Source organism: Agelaius phoeniceus, chromosome 2 (genome assembly GCF_051311805.1).
Source record: "Agelaius phoeniceus isolate bAgePho1 chromosome 2, bAgePho1.hap1, whole genome shotgun sequence".
Lineage (NCBI taxonomy): Eukaryota > Metazoa > Chordata > Aves > Passeriformes > Icteridae > Agelaius > Agelaius phoeniceus.
The window spans coordinates 97,975,046-97,997,680 of record NC_135266.1 but is presented as its reverse complement, the minus strand read 5'-3'; the positions used below and the strand labels follow the sequence as shown (position 1 = coordinate 97,997,680).

At 43.0% G+C, this 22,635-nt stretch overlaps 1 protein-coding gene across 7 annotated transcripts in view; it reads left to right on the top strand.

The window, feature by feature from the left end:
• The first annotated feature begins 3,453 nt into the window (after positions 1-3,453).
• Positions 3,454-22,635, top strand: part of PHLDB2 (pleckstrin homology like domain family B member 2) — a 63,830-nt gene continuing 44,648 nt past the window's right edge. For 5 of the 7 annotated variants that reach the window (XM_054654893.2, XM_077174368.1, XM_077174370.1 and 2 more), the window contains exons 1-3: positions 3,454-3,531; positions 13,099-13,208; positions 16,500-17,848. In XM_054654893.2, the coding sequence (XP_054510868.2) occupies positions 13,160-13,208; positions 16,500-17,848 (1,398 nt within the window). In that variant the 5' untranslated portion in view covers positions 3,454-3,531; positions 13,099-13,159. Of the gene's footprint in view, positions 3,532-3,617; positions 5,629-13,098; positions 13,209-16,499; positions 17,849-22,635 lie in introns of those variants that run through there. The other 2 variants (XM_077174366.1, XM_077174367.1) reach the window with 2 other exon arrangements.

The window sequence follows — 22,635 nt, the reverse complement described above, 5'->3', positions numbered from 1 at the left end:
AGATTCCCAACAAGCCTTAAAAATCAAGATTCTTTCAAAACCTAGAATCCAGCCTGCTACACTGCCTCAAAATGTCTTTGAGGAAGTTACAGCAGAGGAATGACTGCTTACTTTGAAGTTTCACCCAAAGTTCTGCTTTTCAAGCTATAGACAGGTGGTTCAAAATGCTCTGGTTACATCCTAGAAAACTGAATCCTTATGACTTCAATTGTTGTAACAGGTTTGTTCAAAAAGTGTGCAACTTAATAATCCATTGGTGTGTTGGTAATGCTGGTTTAAGAAACAAAGGTTCAGTCTGAAGCACAACTGCTCAGATCTAGCTGTTTCTCTTCTCATCAATCACTCTAATACAAGTAATTTCTGGACTTTTTTCAGAAGACATAGAGGTGTTGGGAAGGAATAGCTTTCACCTGGATCATTTTCTTGATCTGGTTTTAATAAATAATTGCATCACCCCACCAAAGAATGTAACAAATCATAGACTATGAATCCAAATGAGTAGTTAAGGCACAAAATGGAAGACACAAGACCAGTTTTGCCACCAAAGAAAAGGCTGGGTGTAACAGCACCCAGTCATCAATTGGAAGCTTTATCTCAACCAGCTTTGTCTGCAGGTAACAAAAGGCTGAACCAACTCCCAGCTGTGGGCTCTGGCTCATTTGACAAAAATGCAGTCTTTGTCCACACCTGATGTGGATAAAATCTGTGAAGGTAAGGGACCAGGTAATGCAGAGGTTGTGACTGCGGGTGCTTGCTCAGAGATTACTTCAGTTCTGAAGCAGCTGAAGTGATTTCACCTGTTTTACAGAAGCATGGCATTGAAGGATGGTAACAAAATGGCATTTTATTACCATTTGCAGTTCTCCTGATTAAAGCATGCTTTTTGTAAACATTTCCACATTCGATTTCTACTTATATGGATTACCATGGAAACCAAACTTTTATCGGGCATGCTTGCATACTGAAGGGTGGAGAATTTTAAAAGCCTCTGTGATATGCAGTACCATTGATGTTGAAGTATAATTGCCATGAAAACTGTTAATGCTAGCTAGATGGACTGTAGAACCCATCTATGACTCATAGCTCTCATGCAAGTTTCCATATACTTTTTCCTGACATTTTTAAAATTAGTAGCATTGCTTCTTTTGCTCCAACAAGAGTTTTCAGCTCTTTAGTCTATGGAGGTACTCTTGTTTCCTAATTTTTAAGTATTTTCTACTAATAAAATGTAAGATGGAGTTTTTGTTGTTGTTTTGTATTGCCAGACTCTTGCCTGTTAAACATTACAACTTACCAAGTTATTTCAGAACCTCAGCTATGGCTGGGTACTTATTATTTTGAGTACTTATTATTATTTTAGAAATAAGTCCTATTCTGTATTTGTATTTCTTTTGCTGAAAAGAAACAGATTACACTGATTAAGACAAAGTTTTCACAGCATACAGGTAGCAGGGGAAACATATGTTCTGCCTTACCCAGCTTTGCTGCCTCCACACCTACTGGGTAGGAGCTAAGTGAAGGAATATTTCAGCTTACATATCACAAGTCCTTCAGAGCAATAGTTTGACCACAAGAGCAAAGTTGCAGCTTTCCATACTTCTAGGCTTCACGTTCCCTAGGAAGATTTTTGCAGACTATTACTTACACTTTTTCCCACTTAAAAGGAAAAGGAAGATCATGTGAGATGATGGGAAGGCTGGCTGCTTTTGGTTCTGGCTGTGGCAGGATTAAAAGCAATTTTCAATTCTACCAACTGTGAGCATGCCTGTAACTCTGCATTTATTACACACATATGCCTTTGTTTTTTAAGTGCCTTGCTTGCTCAGTGAACAAAACAGAAGAGCCAGGTTCAATGCTAGTGGAAAATGAAACACTGGGATGTTTATAGAGGCACCACAGAAGAGACCATCTAGGTTCTGGCCTCTTAGAGTAATTAGTCTCAATGCTTGTCTTTTTATAGTAAACCAGAGTAGACACTAGGACAGTCAAGGGCATCTTTTTTTAAAATATTCTCTAGTATTGTGGGTATCACTAGATAGATTTCAGGTACTAATGAGTTATTACCAAGTTTATATTGTAGTAAAGTAATGGTTCTAGCCAAGTAAAGTATCCCCTGGAATACCTAAGGCAGGAAGCATATCACCGCAAACTCTGTTTGCTCATGGTACACGGGAACAGGCAGCAGTCACAGCAGTGACTTACCTGGCTGAGTGCTGGGTGAGCTTTGACCCATCCCGCACGACCCCTGCACAGCAGGTAAGTGCTGCTATCCCCGAATTCCCTCTTTAGGAAACAAATGGGGAAAGGTAAAGTGACGAGGCCACACAGCATGGAACAAGATCTCTGTGCAGGATACTCTGGCTCACTGCCCTGAGTCCTCCAGGCTGGCTCGCATCTCTCACCGCCAGGGTTTCTTTACCAAGCCTGACACTGCACAGGCGCTCAGAAAGCAAAGGTTGGTTATACGCCCTGGGCTGCCAGCACCCAGTGATCCCGGGCGAGGGACGACCCCTCCCCGGAGGCTTTATCCCCTTTTCTTTCCCCCTTGTAACAGCTCCAAGCCCGCAGGATACTGCCTCTGTCATTGAGCAGCCTCCTGAGCCAGGACCCCTGAAGGTGGGCCCTGGCACCTCCAGCCGCTTGCCAAACAAGGACGGGCCAGACGTGCTGCTCTTGTAAACACTTTTTGCCGAGCTGGTGCTGGTTTGTAGGATTGCTCTGGTGTGAAAATCCCTCCAGCAAAGACCGGCCGGTCTCACCAGCCCTTTCCCTGCTTTGGAAACAGCAAAGAGCTGGTGGTGGCAGCTACATCCTTCAGTGATGCATGGGGACTGGTCGGGGGTCTTTTAGGACCCCGTGTGTGTATACACACGAGGGTGTCTATGTATTACACACATACTTTCATGGGTGTGTTTTTCTCGGGTAAGAGAAAATCTTCAATTTCAGGACCCCTCAGGCAGAGGCAACAGCAGGGTGTGACCCCCGGCTGAGTGAGTGGCAGGGTCGCCCCAGTCAGGGAACGGAGGCAACCCGGCTCCGCTCCGGGATCAGGAGAGCGGAGGGCAGCTCCCTCTGAAACACGGCTTTCCCGGGGATGAGAAGGAGGAAGATGAGGTGGAGGGCAGGCGCAGGTAAAGCGCGCCCCAGGCACGGAAAATGGGACCCGCGCCCTGCCAGCGCCGCCCTGTTTGCTCAGCTAATCTCGCGGGCAGGAAATTGCCAGCCGACTCATATTTATGGATCGTGAAGAGCTCCACGGGTGGCCCCTCCGGGAACATCCCTGTGCCCGTTTCCCGTTCTCGTCCGTCCACCCCCTGCTCCGTCCCTTCCCCCGATAACGGCTGCCCTTTGCCCGCCCCGCTCCCGCGACCCTGGCCTGAGGGGAGCGAACCATTCAGCCCGCGGGGGTGCCCCGGCTCCGCCGGGGGGCGGGCGCTGCGGCAGGGGGCGGCTCCCGGGGGCGGCGGCGCTCCTGCAGCCGGGCGGGCGGCGGAGACCGGGATGCGTGGGGAGCGGCGGCGGGAGGCAGCGGTGAGTGCGGGGGAAACGCTGTCCCGCGGGGTGGGTGACGCCCTCTCAGGCCGCCAGGATGGAAAGAGGCGGCGGGGCCCCGCGGGGATGGGGAGAGGGTCCCTCTCGGATACGCAGAGCCTGGGCTGACGCCGGCTCAGCTGCTTGCAGCCGTCTCCGTTTTTTGGGCTACTTTTAAGGGAGTTTGTGCCACCATCATCCCCATCCACTCCCCCGCCTCCCGTCCCTTCGCACGTCTGACGGGTGAGGGCGGTGGAGTCCCCCCTTGCCGCCCGGCTCTGCAGGGACCCCGCAGCTGATAGAGACGGGGCTCCCTTCCTCCCTATCCCTTTCGTCGCCAGAGGCTTCTCCCTCTTTGTCCGGGTGTTTCCCCTGGTTCTGCCGCTTCCCCGCTGGCGAACAAAGCCTCTGTTCCGGGGGCGCCGGGGACATCCGTCCGAGGTCCGAGGAAGCAAGGGAGGAACGGCGGGGCTTGGCTCTGCTTGGTTTGGCTTTCCATCGTAAATTATCTACCTGGTGGAGGGGAAGACGTGGGAGAAGGCTCTTTGTCCGCGATCCTTTGTTCGGCTGGTGGCTTATAAAGGCTCCTGCGGCTGTGCGAGGGCTGCCGTGCCGGCGGGGATGGGTTCCCGTTCCCGGCGGGGATGGCTGAGCCGCCGATGGATGCCGTCTCGGGATCGCTGGAGTTTAGCGACAGGAACTCGGTGTTACGGCGGATCGGCTTGCGGACGGAAATCGGGGGTTTGGGCTCCATCTCCCCTGATAGATTCAGAGCTCCTAAGTTCCCTCTCGTGTAGCCCTGTCAGCAGCTGGGTGGGATTCGGGGGCGCCCGGAGCCCCGCGCTCGGTGGTGAGTTCAGCTTGGAGATCAGAGCTTTTCTTGGGAAGATATCTGCCCACGATCAGAGGGAGCAGAGGGCTGAAAACTACGGTTCCCGCTCCCTCTCCTGCCCCAAAGCTGCCTGAGGAATTTACCCATGTCCAGAACTGTAAATAGACTATCTGCGCTTACATAAAGACTCAAGAGATGGCTTTCTGCTCCTGCCACTGAGTGCTTTCTTGATCTCACACACATGGCTTTTGTCACCAGTTCCTTTTTCCCCCAAATGCTTATCTTGTCAACCTGTCATCTCGTCTCTGTGCCTTGACTCTTCACGTGCCCGAATCCTCTGTGTCTGCATCTTCAGGGCATCTGGGTGAACATGTTGCCAGTCAGAACATGGAGAATATTGCATTTTTGTGCCACACCTTCACTCTCTTTTGGAGGAAGAGGGACACCAGAGCAACCTTTTTTGCAGATTTTCATGTTTAGTGAACTTTCTAGTTTTTGCATTCTCCATATTCTTGTGGATAATGTCCTCAAAAATAAGTTATTAACATGGGAAAGGATCAGAGATGGAAGGAAGTAAGGCATGATAGAATGGAATTGCAAAGGGTGAGGATGGGCTTGCTTTCCCACAGCAGAAGGAAGCAGTGTAGTAAAGAAAGGAGATTAAGTGATGAGAAGATGGGAGAGCTCACTGAGATAAGTTAAAGGAAGAAGGAGGGTTAACTTATCTCAGTGAGCTACCTTTGCTGTCATGGGGAGGGTGAGTCTGAACTAAGTGGGTTACAGAAAAAGAGATACTTTTAGGGCTGTCAAGTAGTGACATCCTACCCTTTCTATATAGTTCATTTTACACAGTTCCTTTAACACACCAGTAATTTATTCTGCTTCTATTTTGACAAATGCTAAATCAACTCATTAGTGTGTCTCTTTTTACTGAGGAAATGGAAATCTTTGCCAGCAGCCAGGGCAGGAAGAGTGGCCATTTTTTTTCCATATCAGTTACTGTCTATGCTTATCAGATACAATTATCAACCATATCCATGGAAGTAGTCAAAGGCATCATTTGACTATTGTTGAGAAGCAACAAAGCCCATCATGAAAAATTTAAAGTATTTTGGGTTTAGATAGGAAGTGGAGATTGGGTGAGGTAAAGGTAGCTGATCCATCTTGAGGCTGGAGTTGGATAAGAAGGACGGAAGATGTTTAAATGGGAAGATCTTTTTTGTCTTTTCCGCTTGAAGATCCAGAAAAAAGCTGAATTAATCAAAGTAGGTATGGGCAAGTGCTGGTGATTGTTAATGAAGAGATTAATGCTATGTTCACTGTGTATTATTTCTATTTTAATTTGTTAAAATGAATGGTTAAATCTGGTGTGTAATAACTGCCAGCAAGGCAAACAGTGTTTCCCACTGAATTAAACAAGCAGCTATAAAATTATGTTCTGGGTGTTTTGAGCAGGTGTTGTTCATTTAGGATTTGTTTTAGACTGGTGGAGCACATCCAAGATGCCACAGAAATCCAAGGGGATTTTTCCCCTGTACAAAGAAGGTCCTCCAGAGACTACAGTGTAGAGTGAACTGTGTAAATATGACCAAGATTGAGGGGTTTTTTTCTTGCTTGGGTCTTATGCAGGTGGAGTCAGTTTTTAAGTGAACCACTTCATTTAACTTCCTTTATTATATAGTAAATAGTGTAACTGCAGGTGTAGCACCTCTGTGCCTCACTTGAGGGAACACAGTTCTGGGACCTGCTGGTAAATGCTGCCCTGTGTTGGCACAGGCAGACCCATGGCTTGGGAGCACAGCAGCCACAGTGGGTGCCATTCAAGCTGTCACTGCCATGGTGGGGTTTGCCAAGCATGTGTGATGAGAAGCATTTAGTCTGGGGGCATGCTTGCTGCCCTGAGGCTGCTGGGAAATGAAGAGGCATTAAAGAGCTAGAGGGGACATTTGGAAATATGGGGCAAACATCCCAGGAAGGAGACAAATTGAGGAGAAAAGGACAAGCAAAACAGGAGAGACAGAAGCTGTCAGAGTAAGTGGGCACTAGAGAGAACTGATTAACGGAAGGAAGTGACAGGCACAAAGTGGCAGTGAAAGAAATCAGCACACAGGAAAGCAGATCACAGGCAAAGGTTGCCTGAGAGTGGGAAAATGCAATGGATGGGGGGAAAATGCAATAGATGGGAGAAAAATGGTAAGGACATGCAAGAAGAAAAAAGAATAAGAGTGGATGAAGCTGTTTTGATTAGTTCTTCTATCTGCTTAGATTTTCTGGGCCTTACCTACCTGTTCTCATTGTATTTGTCAGGGGTGCCCTAGGGGCAAGTTTGTCATGTCAAGTAGGGTGGGAACAGAGAAACTTCTCTTTAAGGTGTTTCTGCTCTTGTACAGACAGAAATTCTGCTCCTCCATGATATGAATTTGGATACATAATTGTTTTGCACTCAATACCCTTCCTGAAATTTTAGATGAAGAAAGTCTGTTTTATTGAGCTTCAGGAATGAGAAATATTGGTCTAGAGTATTTAAATGTATTTATTTGTACACCAGCTATGTTGTTTGGTTTGGGTTTTCTTAGTCTGCACAGTAAGCAGTCACAGCCCACCAGCAGAGCTTTCAACTTGCCATCTCTGTGTGAAACTTTAAAGTTTCAGTTTGCAAATCTTTTGAGCATACTCAACTTTTCAATAGCAAAGGAGTTAATGAAATAGCATCAGAATGATACCAGGGAGCTTGTCACTACTGTCATGAGATGATACAGTCATTGGGTCAGATAACTGACTCTGGAACTTAACTACCAGAAAGGTAGTACCAAAATAGAAAAGATGAGTATGGCTGGAGTTTGGCTTGTCCTCTGTCAACCCCGTCTTTCTGCATGATGAAAGGAGTTCAGTTTTAACAGAAATCTCTTCTAGTATGTTTCTACCTGTCTGGGCTTTTGTTCCAGCAGAAAAGGATTAACCCTCCTTCCTTTAACTTATCTCAGTGAGCTACTCCAGATGAAATGGTGATTAGTGTGACTCTAAGGTAAGGAGGGGCAGTGATGTCTACTAAAGTAATGCTGTTTGAGTAGGTGGTCTAATATCTTGTCTTACCAAATGCACGGGAATTAGTTTAGATTCATTGAAATCAGTGCTTTGACAGTTTCAGTTTCAGGTAAGAGTAGCTATGTTATGGCACAAAAGTTAGAAAGCTTCAGCATTTTCCCCAGCATTTTTATTTGTGTCTCATATGACAATGGCTCTATCCTCAGTTTGTAGTCACCCAGCCATAATGTTTACATGGAAATGAATGTTTTCATTTTTGATGCATATTTAAAATTGTCAGCTGTCATGACTTGATTAAAATGATTATGTCCATCTATTGGAAAGTGCAATTGATGGGCAATGCCTGCAACATAAATCTGTATCAAATAGGAGAGAATCATGTTATAACAATAAGACAGGGTAATTAAAAATGTCATATTTAAGTGCAATTTTTGGAGTAGTCATGTGGGTTGTTACAGTAAAATATATGTGGTTTATGAGTGGGATAATGTTACTCAGGGTGTTTTCTGTTGCACTATTTTATTTCTTCTTCTTCTTCAGTATCAACATGATAATTTCTCAGAGAAAGAGGTAAGCCATAAGAGCGACTTCCTCTGCCGCTCCCTTTTCCACATCGGAAACCTGCAGGGTTGCAAGGGAGTGACTTAGTCAAATATGATTCACAGATATTTGATTTTTAATGTACTTAGTGTTGCTGAAGGTGCCAAGCTGTGAGTTTTAGGAACTAAAACAATCTGCCTGTAAGTAGGCCTTATGCTCACTTGCATGCAAAGACCTATGTGTTGCAGGATTTATATCTTGAAAAGACAGGGACTGAACAGATTTCAGGACTATGCTGGCAAGAAGTTAGGTGTATTATGTTGTGGGGTAGGAGGAGGAGGAAATGAAGAAGGATGTTTAGGGCAACCTTTAGATCACAGCCTTGCTGAGTTGTCCAGTTTTTGGCAGAGATGACTTTGCATGTCTCATAAAGATGTGTCCATTCATAGGTACAGAATCTCCACCAAATTATGCAGGTGCCTTTCTGTGAATATATTGTTTTAGTATGACAGTGGGCTTGGGGAAAGGTGGATTTCCACATAAGTGTTTCAGAGGCAAACAGTAGATTCCAGTGAGTTATACTTTGCCAATGAGCCTATCAAGACTTTTGTTTGTAAATAAGCAGAGTAAATCAGGAATAAAACCAAGTTTGATTTAATCAGGAGTAAGTACATTGTCCTCAGATTACACAGGGAAAAAGTAAATGAGCCTGGTGTTGGAACAGTCTGTTTATGCACGTAGGCGTGCTATACTGTGGGAAAATGAAATCTCCAGATGCTGAAGCCATCAGCACTCATTCACCAAATTTTGTTCAGAGTGTGAAAATTCAGAGGCTTTCTTGCTTCCAAAACAATGTGTCTTTTATTGGAATAGTTGAAACGGACCCTAATCATTTGAAGATCTTGTGGCAGACCAAATGAAACTCTAATGATGTGCAGGCAGTGCCAGTGATGGGCTTTTGTCCTCACCCTCCTTCAGTTGGGGTTTCATCTGTTTTCCAAGAGTGGCAATACACTGCTGTAGGAGTTTCTGAATAGAAATGTCAGAGATAGTAGAAGTGCCAAGAGCTGTAGGGAGACACTGTTAATGTTCAGTGAGAAACTGAAAATGAAAAAACAATGAAAAGAAAAAAAAGCCTTAAAAGATAGATGGCCAAGTTTGAGAGTTTTCTTTAAAACTGTTTATTATCAGTCAGAGAAGGGCCTTGATGATGTCTGAGGCACTGCAACCCTCTTGATTGGTAACATAAGAGCAAAGTGGATGCCAGAGGCGACTCAGCTAAAGGGAGGTAGGTAGCCCAGGCAGAAGTAAAGAATAGCTGAGAAGCTTATGTGCTGGGAAAACTTCTCCCTAAATCTATGGATGAAATGCTGGGAAGTGCTGTGTACACAGGTAGTGTACTTGTGGCTTGGTTGAACTGCAGCTTTTGGCTCCTACAATAAAGTGTCCTTGTTTTGGCTGGGGTACAGTTAATTTCTTCCTGCTAGCTGCTACAGCATTGTGTTTTGGATTTAGTATGAAAATAATGTTGATAACACACTGGTGTTTTCAGTTGTTGCTATGTAGTATTTCTTTTGAGTCAAGCACTGTTCACCTTCTTATGCCACACCAGTGAGGAGGCTGAGGGGGCATGGGAAGTTCAAAGGGGACATAGCTGGGACAGCTGGCCCAAGGGATATCCCACATCCTATTGCATCATAATCAGCATATAAAGCTGGGACAGGAAGGGTTTCCTAGGGGTTCAATTCCTTATTTTGCTTTGCTTTATCTATCAAACTGTCATTATTTTAATACATGTTTTCACTCTTTTATGATTCTCTCCCCCATCCTGGGTGGGTATTAGCAAGCAGCTGCAGGGTCTGAGTTGCCAGCTGGGCTTAAACCACTGCACAAGGGAAAGGAGTTCTTACTGTAAAGCCACCCAGTGTTATAATATCTTAAAATTGGAATCCTTTGTTTGACTCTCTGCTTGAGTTGTGAATCATTGTTTCTTCTGGTTGTTAGTGAAACAAAACTTAATTTGGCCTGGGCACTGTAGAGATGAAACATGATTGGTAATGCTGTATACATTCACTTCAGATGACTTTATAAATCCCAGATGAAATAATTTTGCTTCATTCCAGACAAGGCAGAGTGTGGCATGTGCTCTGTAACAAGAGTCAGCCTTGCTGGACGCCCTGCATAACTTTATCTAAAAGAGTATGATTTCATGAGAGCAGATATACTGTGGATTTTGAGCTGTTTGTTACATTAGCTCATTAATTCACTCGTTGTTTCTTGGTTTTGCTCACAGTGGAAAGTTTTTTAAAAAGTTCTTTTCCCCTTCAAATCCAATTATTATTAAGTGATGACTTCTCCAATCTCTCATCCTCTAGGAAAGGAGATGAAAAAATACAGGTGTTAGAATGGTAGGTGCTGCTGCCTAACTCTTGTCCCCAACAAACCTCTCCTGTCAAAAAGCAGGCTGAGTTAACATTCAGGCAATGCAGTCAAACCTCCACTCAACACTCACCACAACTGTCTCAGCAATAGAGGCAAGAAAGGCTCTTTTGCAAGGTTTTATTCCGGCAGAGTAATACAGTCGCTGAAGGGAAACCCGATGGGAAAGAGAGCGAACCACATGGAGCAGGCAACTTATCAAGGGGAAGGGGTGGGGGGGCAGAGCTAAGGGCTGGGCAGAGGGGACTGACTGGCCTCCAGGTGAAGTGGGATGGCCGCCAGGGATGCCAAGCCAGTCAGGGGACAGGGGAAGGAGTAACCAGAGGAAGTTGTGACACAAAAGGTCCATTTGGGAGCCTGTTTTTCCCCCGCAGGAGGACTAACTCTTAAGGTGAGTAATGCTACAATGTGTGATGAGTTCTCAAACATGAAATGAAACCATATAAATATTTAACCTTAAAAAAGGTTGTTAGAAAACCCAAGTATTCACCACACTGAATAAAAGATTGAATTTTTAATTGCATAGAAACCCTTCCCTTTGAGATGTGCTCTCCTTAATCAGCATATAAAGCTGGGAGAGTTTGTCACATTGATTAAGTGGTAGCTGTCATCTCACGAGATAGGAAGGATGAGGTTTTTGGTGGTCTTTACCATAAATCACGGGACATAAATCAGAGACACGGGAAATGCAATGAATCTTCCTGTTTTTTTAACCAACCCTTTACTCTGTCTTCTAATTCCAAGTTTTCCCTGTTTTGTTTTTCTGTTCAATGATACGGTGACATCTTTGTTGCAGACATCTGTGAAATGTTGAGTGTCACTAGTTTTCTGTGTTAAGTTGAACATGGCCTGAAAAATTAAATTTTTGGTTCTTTTCTGGGGACCTCTGGGCACAAAGTGCACTATTTTTGATAGAGATAACACAAGCAATATGCCAAGGTGTCAACATAGTGGCAGTATTAACTGGATTTGTGTCATGATCCTTCAGTGTTTGGTCTGCAGACAAGTGGGAGAGCCACTGTCACCTCTTGCTGGGGTCAGCTGCCTGTGGCTGCAGCTGTGCTTGGGGTCCAGGGGCAGTCCCCAGCCCTGCTCCAGCAAAGCTGGGTGCCTGGGATGCTGTGCAGGCTTTGAGTTTGGAGGATCTGTGGCAAGCTGGAAGGAGCTAGCAAAGGGGTCTGTCAATGGATTGGAAGACAAATGAGGTAAAAATGATGGTAAATGTCTCATGTTAATAAAATAACCTTCTGAGGATGAAAATTGGGTTGTAAAGCTCTCTGCTGTCCAGGTTCTTCCCCGTCAGCTGCTCTGCAGAATTTTAGTCCTGTTATGCTGGAAAGCCTTGACATGTGGGTGAGTCCCTTCAGGAGCTGCAGTGCTCTGGGGGGCTTCCTGTTCTCTGGTTCCTTGGACAGTAGTGCCATTTTTTGGGAACAGTGGATTATGTGATCTTAAAGGAACCTGCATCTTGCTGTGAGGGCAGAATATGCACAGTGGGGTTAAAACTTTCCTTAGGACTGAGAAATGACCTCCACAGAGAAAGAAAAAGCACTGCAAAGTGAGGCCAGCACAGGGGGATTCCTGGTGAACAGAGGGAAAGGTCTGGCCTCCCTTGGGAGAGCAGGTTGTGGGGAGCAGGAGGGGCAAAAGCCAGAGGTCAGAGAGAAGGAGCCTCCCTCCGCAAGGATCAGCAGCCAGCTCCCTTCTCCCAGGCCTGTCCTCCCAAGGGAATAACATGAAAAAGCATGGCACAGAAAGTCTGTGCACCACAGACCTGCAACCTTGGGGCTGTGATGACTGCAGTTAATTAAATAGGTAGCTTGTCTCTAGACAGCCCAGACATCTGTCTCCATTCTTTACTTGTTTTTCTGACACGTTTCTATTTGCTTGTCCAGAGCTAAGCCCAGAGGACCTACAGATGGTCATCATTAATTTTGTCACTTGATGCAATTAAAATTTTTTTTTCTCAACCTTTTAAAAACAGATGTGTATAAAAAATAAATAAATCTGTTACTAAAGCAACTCACTAGAGGTCTTCTATTTGGATTTAGATTTAATTTTAATTTTTAGTGGCTGGGATTCAATTTTGGCATTTCTTTTAAACCAAATCTCTCTTGTCGCCATATCAATTTTAAAATTTGATCTTAAATAAACTTTCAAGTTTCCCTTTGCATTCCTAGTCTGGCTTCTTTGGAAACTCAAAAATCATTGCATACCAACATATTTTCTTTGTTTTGGATCACATACCTGGTTTTGTATAGGTTTATTCATGATTGCAGGATGCTGGTGTTGTGTGGGCTGAACTTGGGCTATGGGCTTTCCAAATAGTCTTCAGCAGCAAAGTGAAACCTTGTTAGTGATTTCTTAAGGAAGCCACAGGATTACAGACAAAACTCAGGAGGGGTGACTAGTAACTGCCTGTTCAGAGTCAGGATCATAGATAATGGCCTGTTATAAAAAGTAATTATATATACTCTTAAAAGGATGAACTAGCTGCAGACAGGTTTTGGCACTTTTTTTTTCCACAGTCACCATATTAAATGTGGAGTGTCCTTTCTAAATATCTTTTAACATATTTCTCTTTGAGTTGCCTCAGGAAATTTTACCAGAAGAAAAGCTAATTGTGTTCTATATTATGCACTTGAAAAATGTTCCTAGGATACACTTCTTAACAGAATGCTGGTTTTTTTCCTTTTTTACTTTATTTGCAGGTCAAAATTTATCTGGTTCACTCAAATTAGTGTAATTTTAACCATCCAGTAGAAGAGAAATATGATGCCAAACAGAAGTAACCTCTCCTCCTTCCAGAATGTTGGATCAGGTAATCAATTAAAATGAAGTTTATTTGTAATGCACTGAGATCTTTCAAAATTTCTAATTGACTTTGGTCCTTTAATTCTCTTGACACATGGATAAGATCAGTGCTCTGTTCTTATTCCATGTCTAACTCCATTTGCCAGGCAGAACTAGGCACAGCTGGATATGCTTCAGACAGCCAACCCTCCCCCATCACTTTAATGCCTGTCTGTAATAGATATCAGTGACGCCCAGCTAAACAACTTGGGAAAGGAAGAAAAGGAAAGAGAGAGGGAAAATAAGAATTAAAAAAAAAAATAAAAAAGGAAGAATTTCCTTCTGTAGCTCCAGGCAGCAATTACTTTGCTAAACAGAGGACCCTTGTGCTGAACATGAAAACTGGGTCTGACCTGGAAGCTGGATGGGTTCAGGACACGTCAAAAGCTGAAGCTCCCATCCTCAGTCTCCATAGATGCGTGCAAAGACAGCACCAGCCAGGGTGTGTAACACATCCTGGCATATTCATCAAGTTTCTATTCAAACATTACCCTAAAAATAAACAAAACAAACAAGATATGGTTGGTGGGAAGCAGCTATGTTTTACTTGAACGTGTGCTGTTGTCCAGTTGGGATTTAACCGTATGACTGCGGGCACTGTGGCACTGGAAGCAAAAACACAGAAGAACTGGCATAAGGGATAGGAGAGAAAAGCTGAAGTGGCTACATGAAGGTATTGTGACCTTTTCTTACTGTACTTGCTTGGATTTCAAGTACAATGAGCCCTTCACTGCTTCACTGTGGTGAACAGGCATGAAAGTTTCCATGAGCTAACTTGTTTTTTGGCTAAAGCATTCAGTCTTTGAAGGATTAAATGTGTCCTACTGCTGTTGCAAGGGAGTAATGAACAATTATTAATGTCCTATTAATATGTCTGCCAAGCTATTTAGAGAGTAGCCAGTGAAATTTCTGCAAAAATATTTGAACTTAGCTGTGTTAGTTAAGGTTTGGACAGTAAAATTTTCATATGAAATTAGATTTCAGTTTTAAGAGAGATTTGGAAGAGGCGAGGAGAAAGAGAGACTGAGATGGAAATTAGGGTCTGTTCCACAATGAAAGGTTAAGTATAAAAGGCATATACATTGTGTTTTACGTCTGGGCTCTTAAATAAATTCTACATCTTTTTCCATAAAACACCACTAATATCATGAATACTTGATTTATCCAGATGATGTTTTCTTGTCCTATCAAGAGTTCTTTTGAATTTGGGTCACATTTATCCTTTTGTTCATTTGAAATTCATCATGGCTGTTATCAAAATTTATGAAAATAGCTAAAAAATGTCAAGTAAAATATCACAATATAAGAAATGGTAGTTTCACTGCTCAAGGTGGTGATGGTGTGATGGAGAACTCTGTGAGCTCTCTGGTTCAAAGGCAGCTTAGATAGTTGTATCATCATAATGAGTGCGTTAAAATTATAAATATAATATAAATCCCATAATTACAGCCAGCATAAAAATATTAAATTCTGTGTAGTGGTAGACTTGAGGTTTAGTTTTGAAGGTGCAAGTTAATGCTTTTGGCTGCTACCAGAGCTTGTAATTAACAATAGCTTAACCAGGTCCACTCTGGTCAAGAAGGTGTTGTATTTTACTTTGAGTTTTGTGTTTGTGTTCCCTAATGCTGGCTCCTTCTATCTTCTGCTTACTCTATTCCATTAGTAGTGATGGTTACCTTTATTCTCAAACTTATGGCTTTTTTCCTTAATAACTGAGGAGAAGCTGTTGTTGCATATCTGGTGGTGCAGGGGAAGCCTGGGTGGCAGAGCACTGCTGATGCCCTGATGGACAGTGGTGAATTCCAAAGCATTGTGCCTTATCAGCAAGGAAGGTCCCAGAAACACCTGTGAGGAACGCATTGCCACCTTCCACAAGATCTGAACCTAGTGGTTCTCAATGAAACCAGGTCATATGAGCTCTGGTGGCGGACAGGAGTCCCAAATTCTGTCTCTTAGTTCATGTAATTGCCTGAAACAGTACTTGGACTAAAGTACTGCCTCTGAGGATGTTAAGGGCACTTTACACATTAGATTTTCCCTCTGAGTGACAAGCTGAAATTCAGTTTCTCATGAGGAAGCTGAAGTCATAGCTGAAATGTGACTGAGCCAAGAGTAAATCCCAGATTTGACCCTTATTTTCAGAAACTCTTGCTGGCACTTCAGTAACTGACACTCAGGAGTGCTTTATGAGTTTCAGGTGTAGACTAGCACAAACCAGGAACTGCTGTAAATATTAATGATGTCATTTCTACATCAGCTGAGGTCTAAGTGCAAATCTGCTGGGGGTCCAGTTTAACTCCTGCAATAACTGGCACTGTCAGGAGCTGAATTCTTTGCTTTTGGCAAAGTGGAGCTCAGAACTGTATGCTAGAGCTTGATACATTGTTGAACAATAACATCCAGCAGAGCAAAGGCTTTTTTGGTCTGTGCTCTCTTCCTAGGTATAAATTAGATTTTTCCAAAATCATTAGGATCTGGAACCTTTCCCTCAGCAGTATTTTTAATAGTCATGTGGTTTTGTTGTTTTGAACAAAGTCATGCAACCTAGCATTCTGCTTCCTTAAGGTTATCTTTTAACCAAAGTGTTCTTTGCAGAGATAGTTGCAGCCTTGTATTTTTAGAGCAATAAGCTGAAACACCTTGAAAAATGTGACTTGGTTTTGTACTTTCGTATTAAGCTTTGCAGGACCATCCACTAAGCAAAAAGGTAACAAACTCCTACTGAGCTTTAAATTGAGCTTGCTAGTTTGTTGGGGTTCAGATGCTCTAGCTGCACAGATTAAAGGGAGAGGTGATCCACAGCAGTGTCTTATGTCTTTGGCCCTGGGAGACCTGAGTTGGGTTCTTTACTCTGCTGTCTGCATTGTATATTCTCCCTGTGCCTCCATTCCTCAGCTGTAAAACATCGGGGCAATAATTCTTCCTTACTTCATGGATATCTCAAGAGGCTCAGGAATATAGAGGCTGAGCCACAGGCTCCTGCAAAGGATTGGACAGCAAAGAAAGAGTCTAGCCTCTCTCCAATTGTGTTGCTGATTTTGGTATGGTTTTGTGCCTCTACCCCTTCTTTTTCAGTCTCACATCTTTTGCAGAAACAGATGGGAAAATTGTGCATCTCCTCCTTTGCTTAATGATCTGAGACACATTTACTACAAGCACAGTAATTATTGCAAAAAGTGTTCACATTATTTTGCAGGCATGCACATGCAAGAGGCTATTTACTTGCTAAATTTTTTCTCTCGTTTGGTCTTCTTTACAGATTCCAGCAAGATTATGGCAGACTATAGCCACTCACAGAACCAGATGGAATTACAAAATGCTAGTTTGGGAAAGGGTTCTGTGGCAAATTCCCTTGAAAATAGTCTCCAAGATATTATGGAAAACCTCAACACAAAGAAATATTCATCAACTCTTAAATTTAAAACAAATGGGGACTATGCTGGCTCTTATTTAACCCTTTCACAACCTATGCCAATTAAACCTAATCCTTCCACCAGTGTTAAAAATATGCACTCTATTAACAAAATTCAAGGAGGCAAGCAGTTCCCCTGTGAAAGCCCATATCTTCCAGATAAAAGCATCTCTGCAAAGCATTTGAGTTCCATATCAGGCATGTCTCCGTCCCTCAGCGGGTATAGTTCTGGAAGGACAGATTTTGACATTTATGCCAGCAGAGAAAATGAAAAATCCCTTGGACACATGGAAAAGTTTCACTACTCAAAGTACAGTCAGAGAAATAAATCTTATGACAACATCTACTTCCCAGGAATGCTGGAATCCAAGAAGATCTCAGGCTCTCTTCTGACTATGTGGAATGGAAGCTCGGGAAACGAGCTGACGCTTTCACCTTGTAGCAATTCTGGGGCAGCCAGCATGCCTTCCAGCCCAAAGCAAGGCAGGAGGATGAATGCTGAAAACAGTCTGGCCCTTCACATAAAACCAGTGAAGTACAAGGATGAGCTGATGGAAACTCTGGGTTCACGGCCAAGGAAATACTCTGGTGGATCTCTAAGTCATATGGGAATGTACAGTCGTTCCCTTCCCAGACTTTATAAATCAACAGAAATCCAGCTGGTGCCATTAAGTTTGCCCCCCAGAAGCTCTCTGGGTAATAGTAAAAGGAAAAAACTTGGAGAAAAAGATCTACCTCAGAATGCTTTCGATGCTGATAATTACCTGAATTTTTCTTCTTGCAGCTCAGGGGTTTCACCACATGTAAACTCTGTCTCCAGGAGTAATCCTTATGTCAATTCAACTCTCAGTGTTCCTGCAAGCCCTCGTATTGCTAAAAAAATGCTTTTAGCACCTTCTTCCCCATATCTCCCTGATGATTTTGACAGACTTGGACTCTCAGAAACAAGTCCCAGTAGTTCTTTCTCCCCAGTGGATTTTGACAGGTCATTCTCTGTCCGAAGAAACCTTTCCACCAGTTCCATGGAACTTGATGACCCAGATCTGGAAAGTTACAGACAGACACCAAATTCTCTGCAAACATCCATGCGAGAGCGGAAGAACAGCATTAGCTCGATTTCAGGAAGGGAAGACCTCATGGACTATCACAGGAGGCAGAGAGAAGAGCGACTTCGGGAGCAGGAAATGGAACGGCTGGTAATTTTTTCTCTTCCTCTTAATTATCTGTGATATTTACCATTTGCAAAACACCCATCCCAAGTCTAGCCGTCAGGAAGGTACAGCAAAGAATAAGCTGCTCTGTTTTGAAATTCAAATGCAGCCTGCTCCAGATACCTTGTTTATTATCACAGTCCATGAAGCTGACACTTACAAAGCATGCTGCTTGGATAGACAATACCATTCAGCTACCCTGGAAAGAATGCTGGAACCCATGTAAATTGTGTTCAGTTATCCTGCAGGCTGTGTTAAAATGTCTGTGTACATAAAACCCGAAAATTACATTGCAGGGATCCTGCAGGACTTTTTGTTTTACATGATGGCACTGTTTTGTGATAAGTGAGCAAAGAAGAAGAGATTCTGCTCAGCCTTGTGTGTTGCAGAGTCAGGTGTACATTGGTGTGGGCTAAACAGCCACCAGCAGAGTTTTTTCTGCTTAGTTTTCATTTTTTCTTTCTGAACATGTTCATTAAAATAGAGGCCTCCTTGCTTCTCCCCCTCCCAAGATGGAGAGTAGCAGAGGGGAGCAGTTTCTCTCTTTGTCTCAGTGAGTGTAAAGCAGTGCATACTGCCTCAGCTTGGGATTATCTAGATAGTAAAATGTAATTTATGTTTACTAAAATAAAAAGGTCTTCAGAACCTACAGAGGTGTTTGAAACAGTTTTGTATTGAAACTGTCTCTACAAGAACACATAACAGTTCCTCCAAAGGGTTTTCAAAGTGGCTTTGGGACTCTCTGACCCTATTAACATGTCTTCATATTTTATCATCCACATAGAAACAGAGGTCATTAGATGGGCCAGTTGGTATTCCTGAATCTTAAATTTGAGACACTAATTTTACATTTGTGTGCCTTAATTCACATCTTATGAATTTGAGCAAAATGGCAATAGGATTCTCTTAAACCTGTCTAGTTTGCATACAGACAGCAAGCCTGCAGGAAAAGTCACTTTCTGGGCAGGGTGGAGGTGAAAAGCCATGGGGAAGATGGATGCAGGGGTAGTGGGAATCTGGGAGAAGGGGATGCCTGTCAATGACCACTAGCAATGATCTGGTGCCTATGCAGGGCCACAGTTCCCAACTTGAACCACACGAGTGAGCAGGTTTAGGCTAAAGAACTGTAACCCAGTGAGATGTCTCCCCTTTCCCCATCTCACCTATGTCCTTGATGCAAGCTGGTGAGGAGCCTGTTATGCAGATAGAAGTCTGCCTTTTCCTCCCCATTCCACTGATCACTGTAGTTTATAAGATAACCACTGTTTTTTGCAAGATGTGAAAAAGTCTTTGCCTGCTCAAAGGCTGTAGTGTTGAGGCTCAGGTGTGAGAGGCAGGCAGGCACTGCCCCCTCCCCACTCCATGAGTGTCAGGGCAAGTGCACCCCATCTCTGCTTTGCTCCCCAAAACCTCTGCTGGCTCCCCTTGAAGCTGCAGCTTCTCAGGAGCAGGGACTGGGCTCCCCAGGGCGAGAAGGACTGGCTGTGAGTGAAATGGCTGGGTGGCTTAAGACAAAGGTTTTGGGAAACATGTTTCTCCCTCTTCTTGCTGCCTTTGTGCTGCCATTCCTCTGCTCCTTTCAGTAATCTTCTCCCATCCTGGTGTGTTGTGTGTGCAGTGGTGATTGCTTCTTTGCTTCTTATCAGAAGGTTTTTCAGGCAGTCATGCTGTAAAACCTGAGATAATCAGTCATAAAAGCAACGTATTTGTATTTCAAAGAGAACAGCCCTTTTTTTGGTTTTAATTATTATTTGCGTTGAGGGATGAAAGATACTGGGTTGTTTCAGTATTCAGTGATGCCTATAATCATTCTGGTTTTATATTTGGATGAAGTGGCTACATTCCCACCCCTCAGTGTTTCCTCTTGCTCACCAAGACTTCCTTCAAGTCCCAATTCTTCAAAAAGAGAATTTGCTTACTATTTTTCCAAAGCTTTTGAAAACGAGATGATGTTTTGTGTGTTGCATATTTGAACATGAATGATTTTCCTCCTGCTTGAGGTCATCTTATACTCAAGATCCCATATCTGCTCCATTCTCCATTTATTAGAGCTATCTGATAGATTGAGTGAAATATCAGGACAGTGCCTCCTTCCACTGGTTTGAGACTCTGAAAAATGCCATAAGCAGATTTGTAGATCTCTGAGAAGCAGAAAGATATATATTAAAAAATCCACACATCAGTTCTTTGTATATTAGAGTCTGTCCTGTTCTGGTGTTATTTTACTTTGTCCTTCTGTATGGATCCCTGTCCAAGGATAGTCAAGGATCTGTCCAAGCAGGGTCTTGACATATCTAGCCAGAGCTTCCAAAGAACAATTTTGTTTGCCGTTGTATCCTGACATGGGCAAAGGATCCATGTCTGCTCAGGTCTCTCTTTTTCTATGGGGTTGGGGAAGGTATGAATAAAAAACCCCAACTAAACAAGCACTCATGGATATCAAAACTCTGTGCTCTGAGCTTTCAGTACTGTATAAAAGCCCAGGCTGAGTAGCTGGTAGGTAAATGGCAGGGGAAATGTAGTCTCTCTGTGCACAAGTGTTAGGATTTTCCCTACTGGGTTTTTGAAGCACAGTAGGGAGAACAACAGTGTAGGAATACTCAAATAAGTCCATCAGAAAAAATAACACCCTTTTTTAGAGGACTAGACTGCCCTGTGGCCCAGATAAGAAGTGGAGAGTGTCTTTCTTTGCACCAGCACTGCCCTTGTAGCTATTCTGCTGGCACAGAGTGGCTTGAAAGTGTTCTAATTGATAGCTGATATTCACGTCTGGATTTTTTTTTTGGTAGTAAAATCCCTGCACTCGTTGCAATTTGACCTAGTATCTACCCTTGAACTCTTCTGTTTACTTTCACTTGTTTAACGTTTCTTTGTGTTTAGTTTGCTTTTAAATGTCAGAGGCTCTTCTGGTAGTTTGCATTTAGAGCTGCTGCTGCAGCCTGCATATGAAAACAAATTATCTGCCATCATTGCCCAAATAAATAACCAGAGATTAAAAAAAAAAGAAAAAGTACAAATAGTAAAAATATGCAGGTTGGGGTTTTTTTTAATTGTTTAAAAATCCAAGTTTTAATTTGTTTCTGTGCACCAAATACAAAAGACACATAAATAGTTGTGTAGGATTTGGTGTTTTTCCATATCTGATTCTTTAGATCTGCTGTCTGTGGCAGGATTCACATAAATTAGCTGAAGACTGGTGCCCCTTCTGCTTTGCCAGCCTGTTCCTTTGTGGCTTGGAGAGCAGGGGGAGCTGGCATTCTGAGTCCTGCCATCCCCCTGGTGCTGGTGCTGGGGGCTGATGGGCTGTGGGAGCAGGTGGGGCAGCCACGGCTGCTCCTGGCACAGGCAGCGGGGTCACAACCTGCTTCTGCTTCCTCTCCAGCCCAGCTGACCGGACATTGCATCCCACCATGGGATGTTTATGACGAGCTGTACACAAGTAGAAGTTGGAGTAGCTATTGCTGACACTAGCCCAGGAGCCTTATAAACAAGGGAGAAAGTTACTGCTGTGATCTAATAATGTTCCATGTGATTCAGTTAGCTTTATTATTATTATTATTATTATTATTATTATTATTATTATTATTATTATTATTATTTAAAGAGGAAATCTCACTCTTTTTTTTTTTCCCTGAGATGAAAGCCCAGTTGTAGCTCATGGAACTAAAAGGGGCTCTTTTTCTTCAGTTGATAGGGGGGTTGGGAGTGGAACTGCACAGGCAACATAGTTTAGTAGATATTAAGGGTCATCTGTTTTCTTTAATAGCTACTTGTTTAAATAGCACTAAACTTTTCAGTACTGGTTTTTAGGCAGTACAATGTATTTCCTCTAGGTGGTGGTAGGTACCTAAAAATTAGATGTGCAGTAGGTTCATGATGCCTTCCATTGCCCAGCTGTCTGTAGGGATCTGTGAACATACATAAACATTGTTAATGAAGTTTTAGTAGACCCAGGATTTGTACTGGGAGAGGTTTGAAGTTATCAGTGCTTGAATGAGCAGTAATAAAATTCAAGGGGCTTATTCCATAGTCCACTTCGTCACAGTCAGAAGAGCACTGAATTTCATTAGTGTATTCAGAAGTAGGGAATAATACAGAATATCACTATGCCTGGTTTGCATTGATGCCTTGCAATTTAGTAAGATGTGCTTATGCAAAGGAAAATGAAATGAAACTATTTTGGGGTTTTTAAGATGGTACTGCTTTAAAATCATGGTTAATGGAGCTTATGTAAATCTTCATATGGTTTGTGGAAAACCTCATATACATGTTTTATAAATCTGTATTTGCACTATGTCTTTCTATAGACCCTTTAAGCATAAAGTACTCAAGCTGTATGTAAAACTGTAAGTGATTAGCTCTTAAAGGAGCCCGAGCCAAGTAGACAAAGGATAGCTTCAAGGTAATTTTTCCCACCACTAGTATTTGACAGTCTCTATAGTTTTACAGAACAACTAAATATAATTTAGTTTTGTAATTGAATAAGTGCTGTATAATAGGATAAAACCCCCTGCAGAATATAACTAATGTTGATGACTCCATAACTTTACAGGAACATTCAGTTTCAATTGTGTTGGAAAACATTTCTGTGGGGTCTTTAATAAGCCAAAATCTGGATTACATATGCTTAATTTTTGCAGCTATATCTATTATGTAAATTAACACTCAGGTCCAGGAAGAAATCAATTACAGGAGACCTGTTCTCATTTACAGAACGTAAGTACTGCTCTATAACTCTGGTCTTCAGGCTCCTGCCCTCAGTGTGGTTTGAA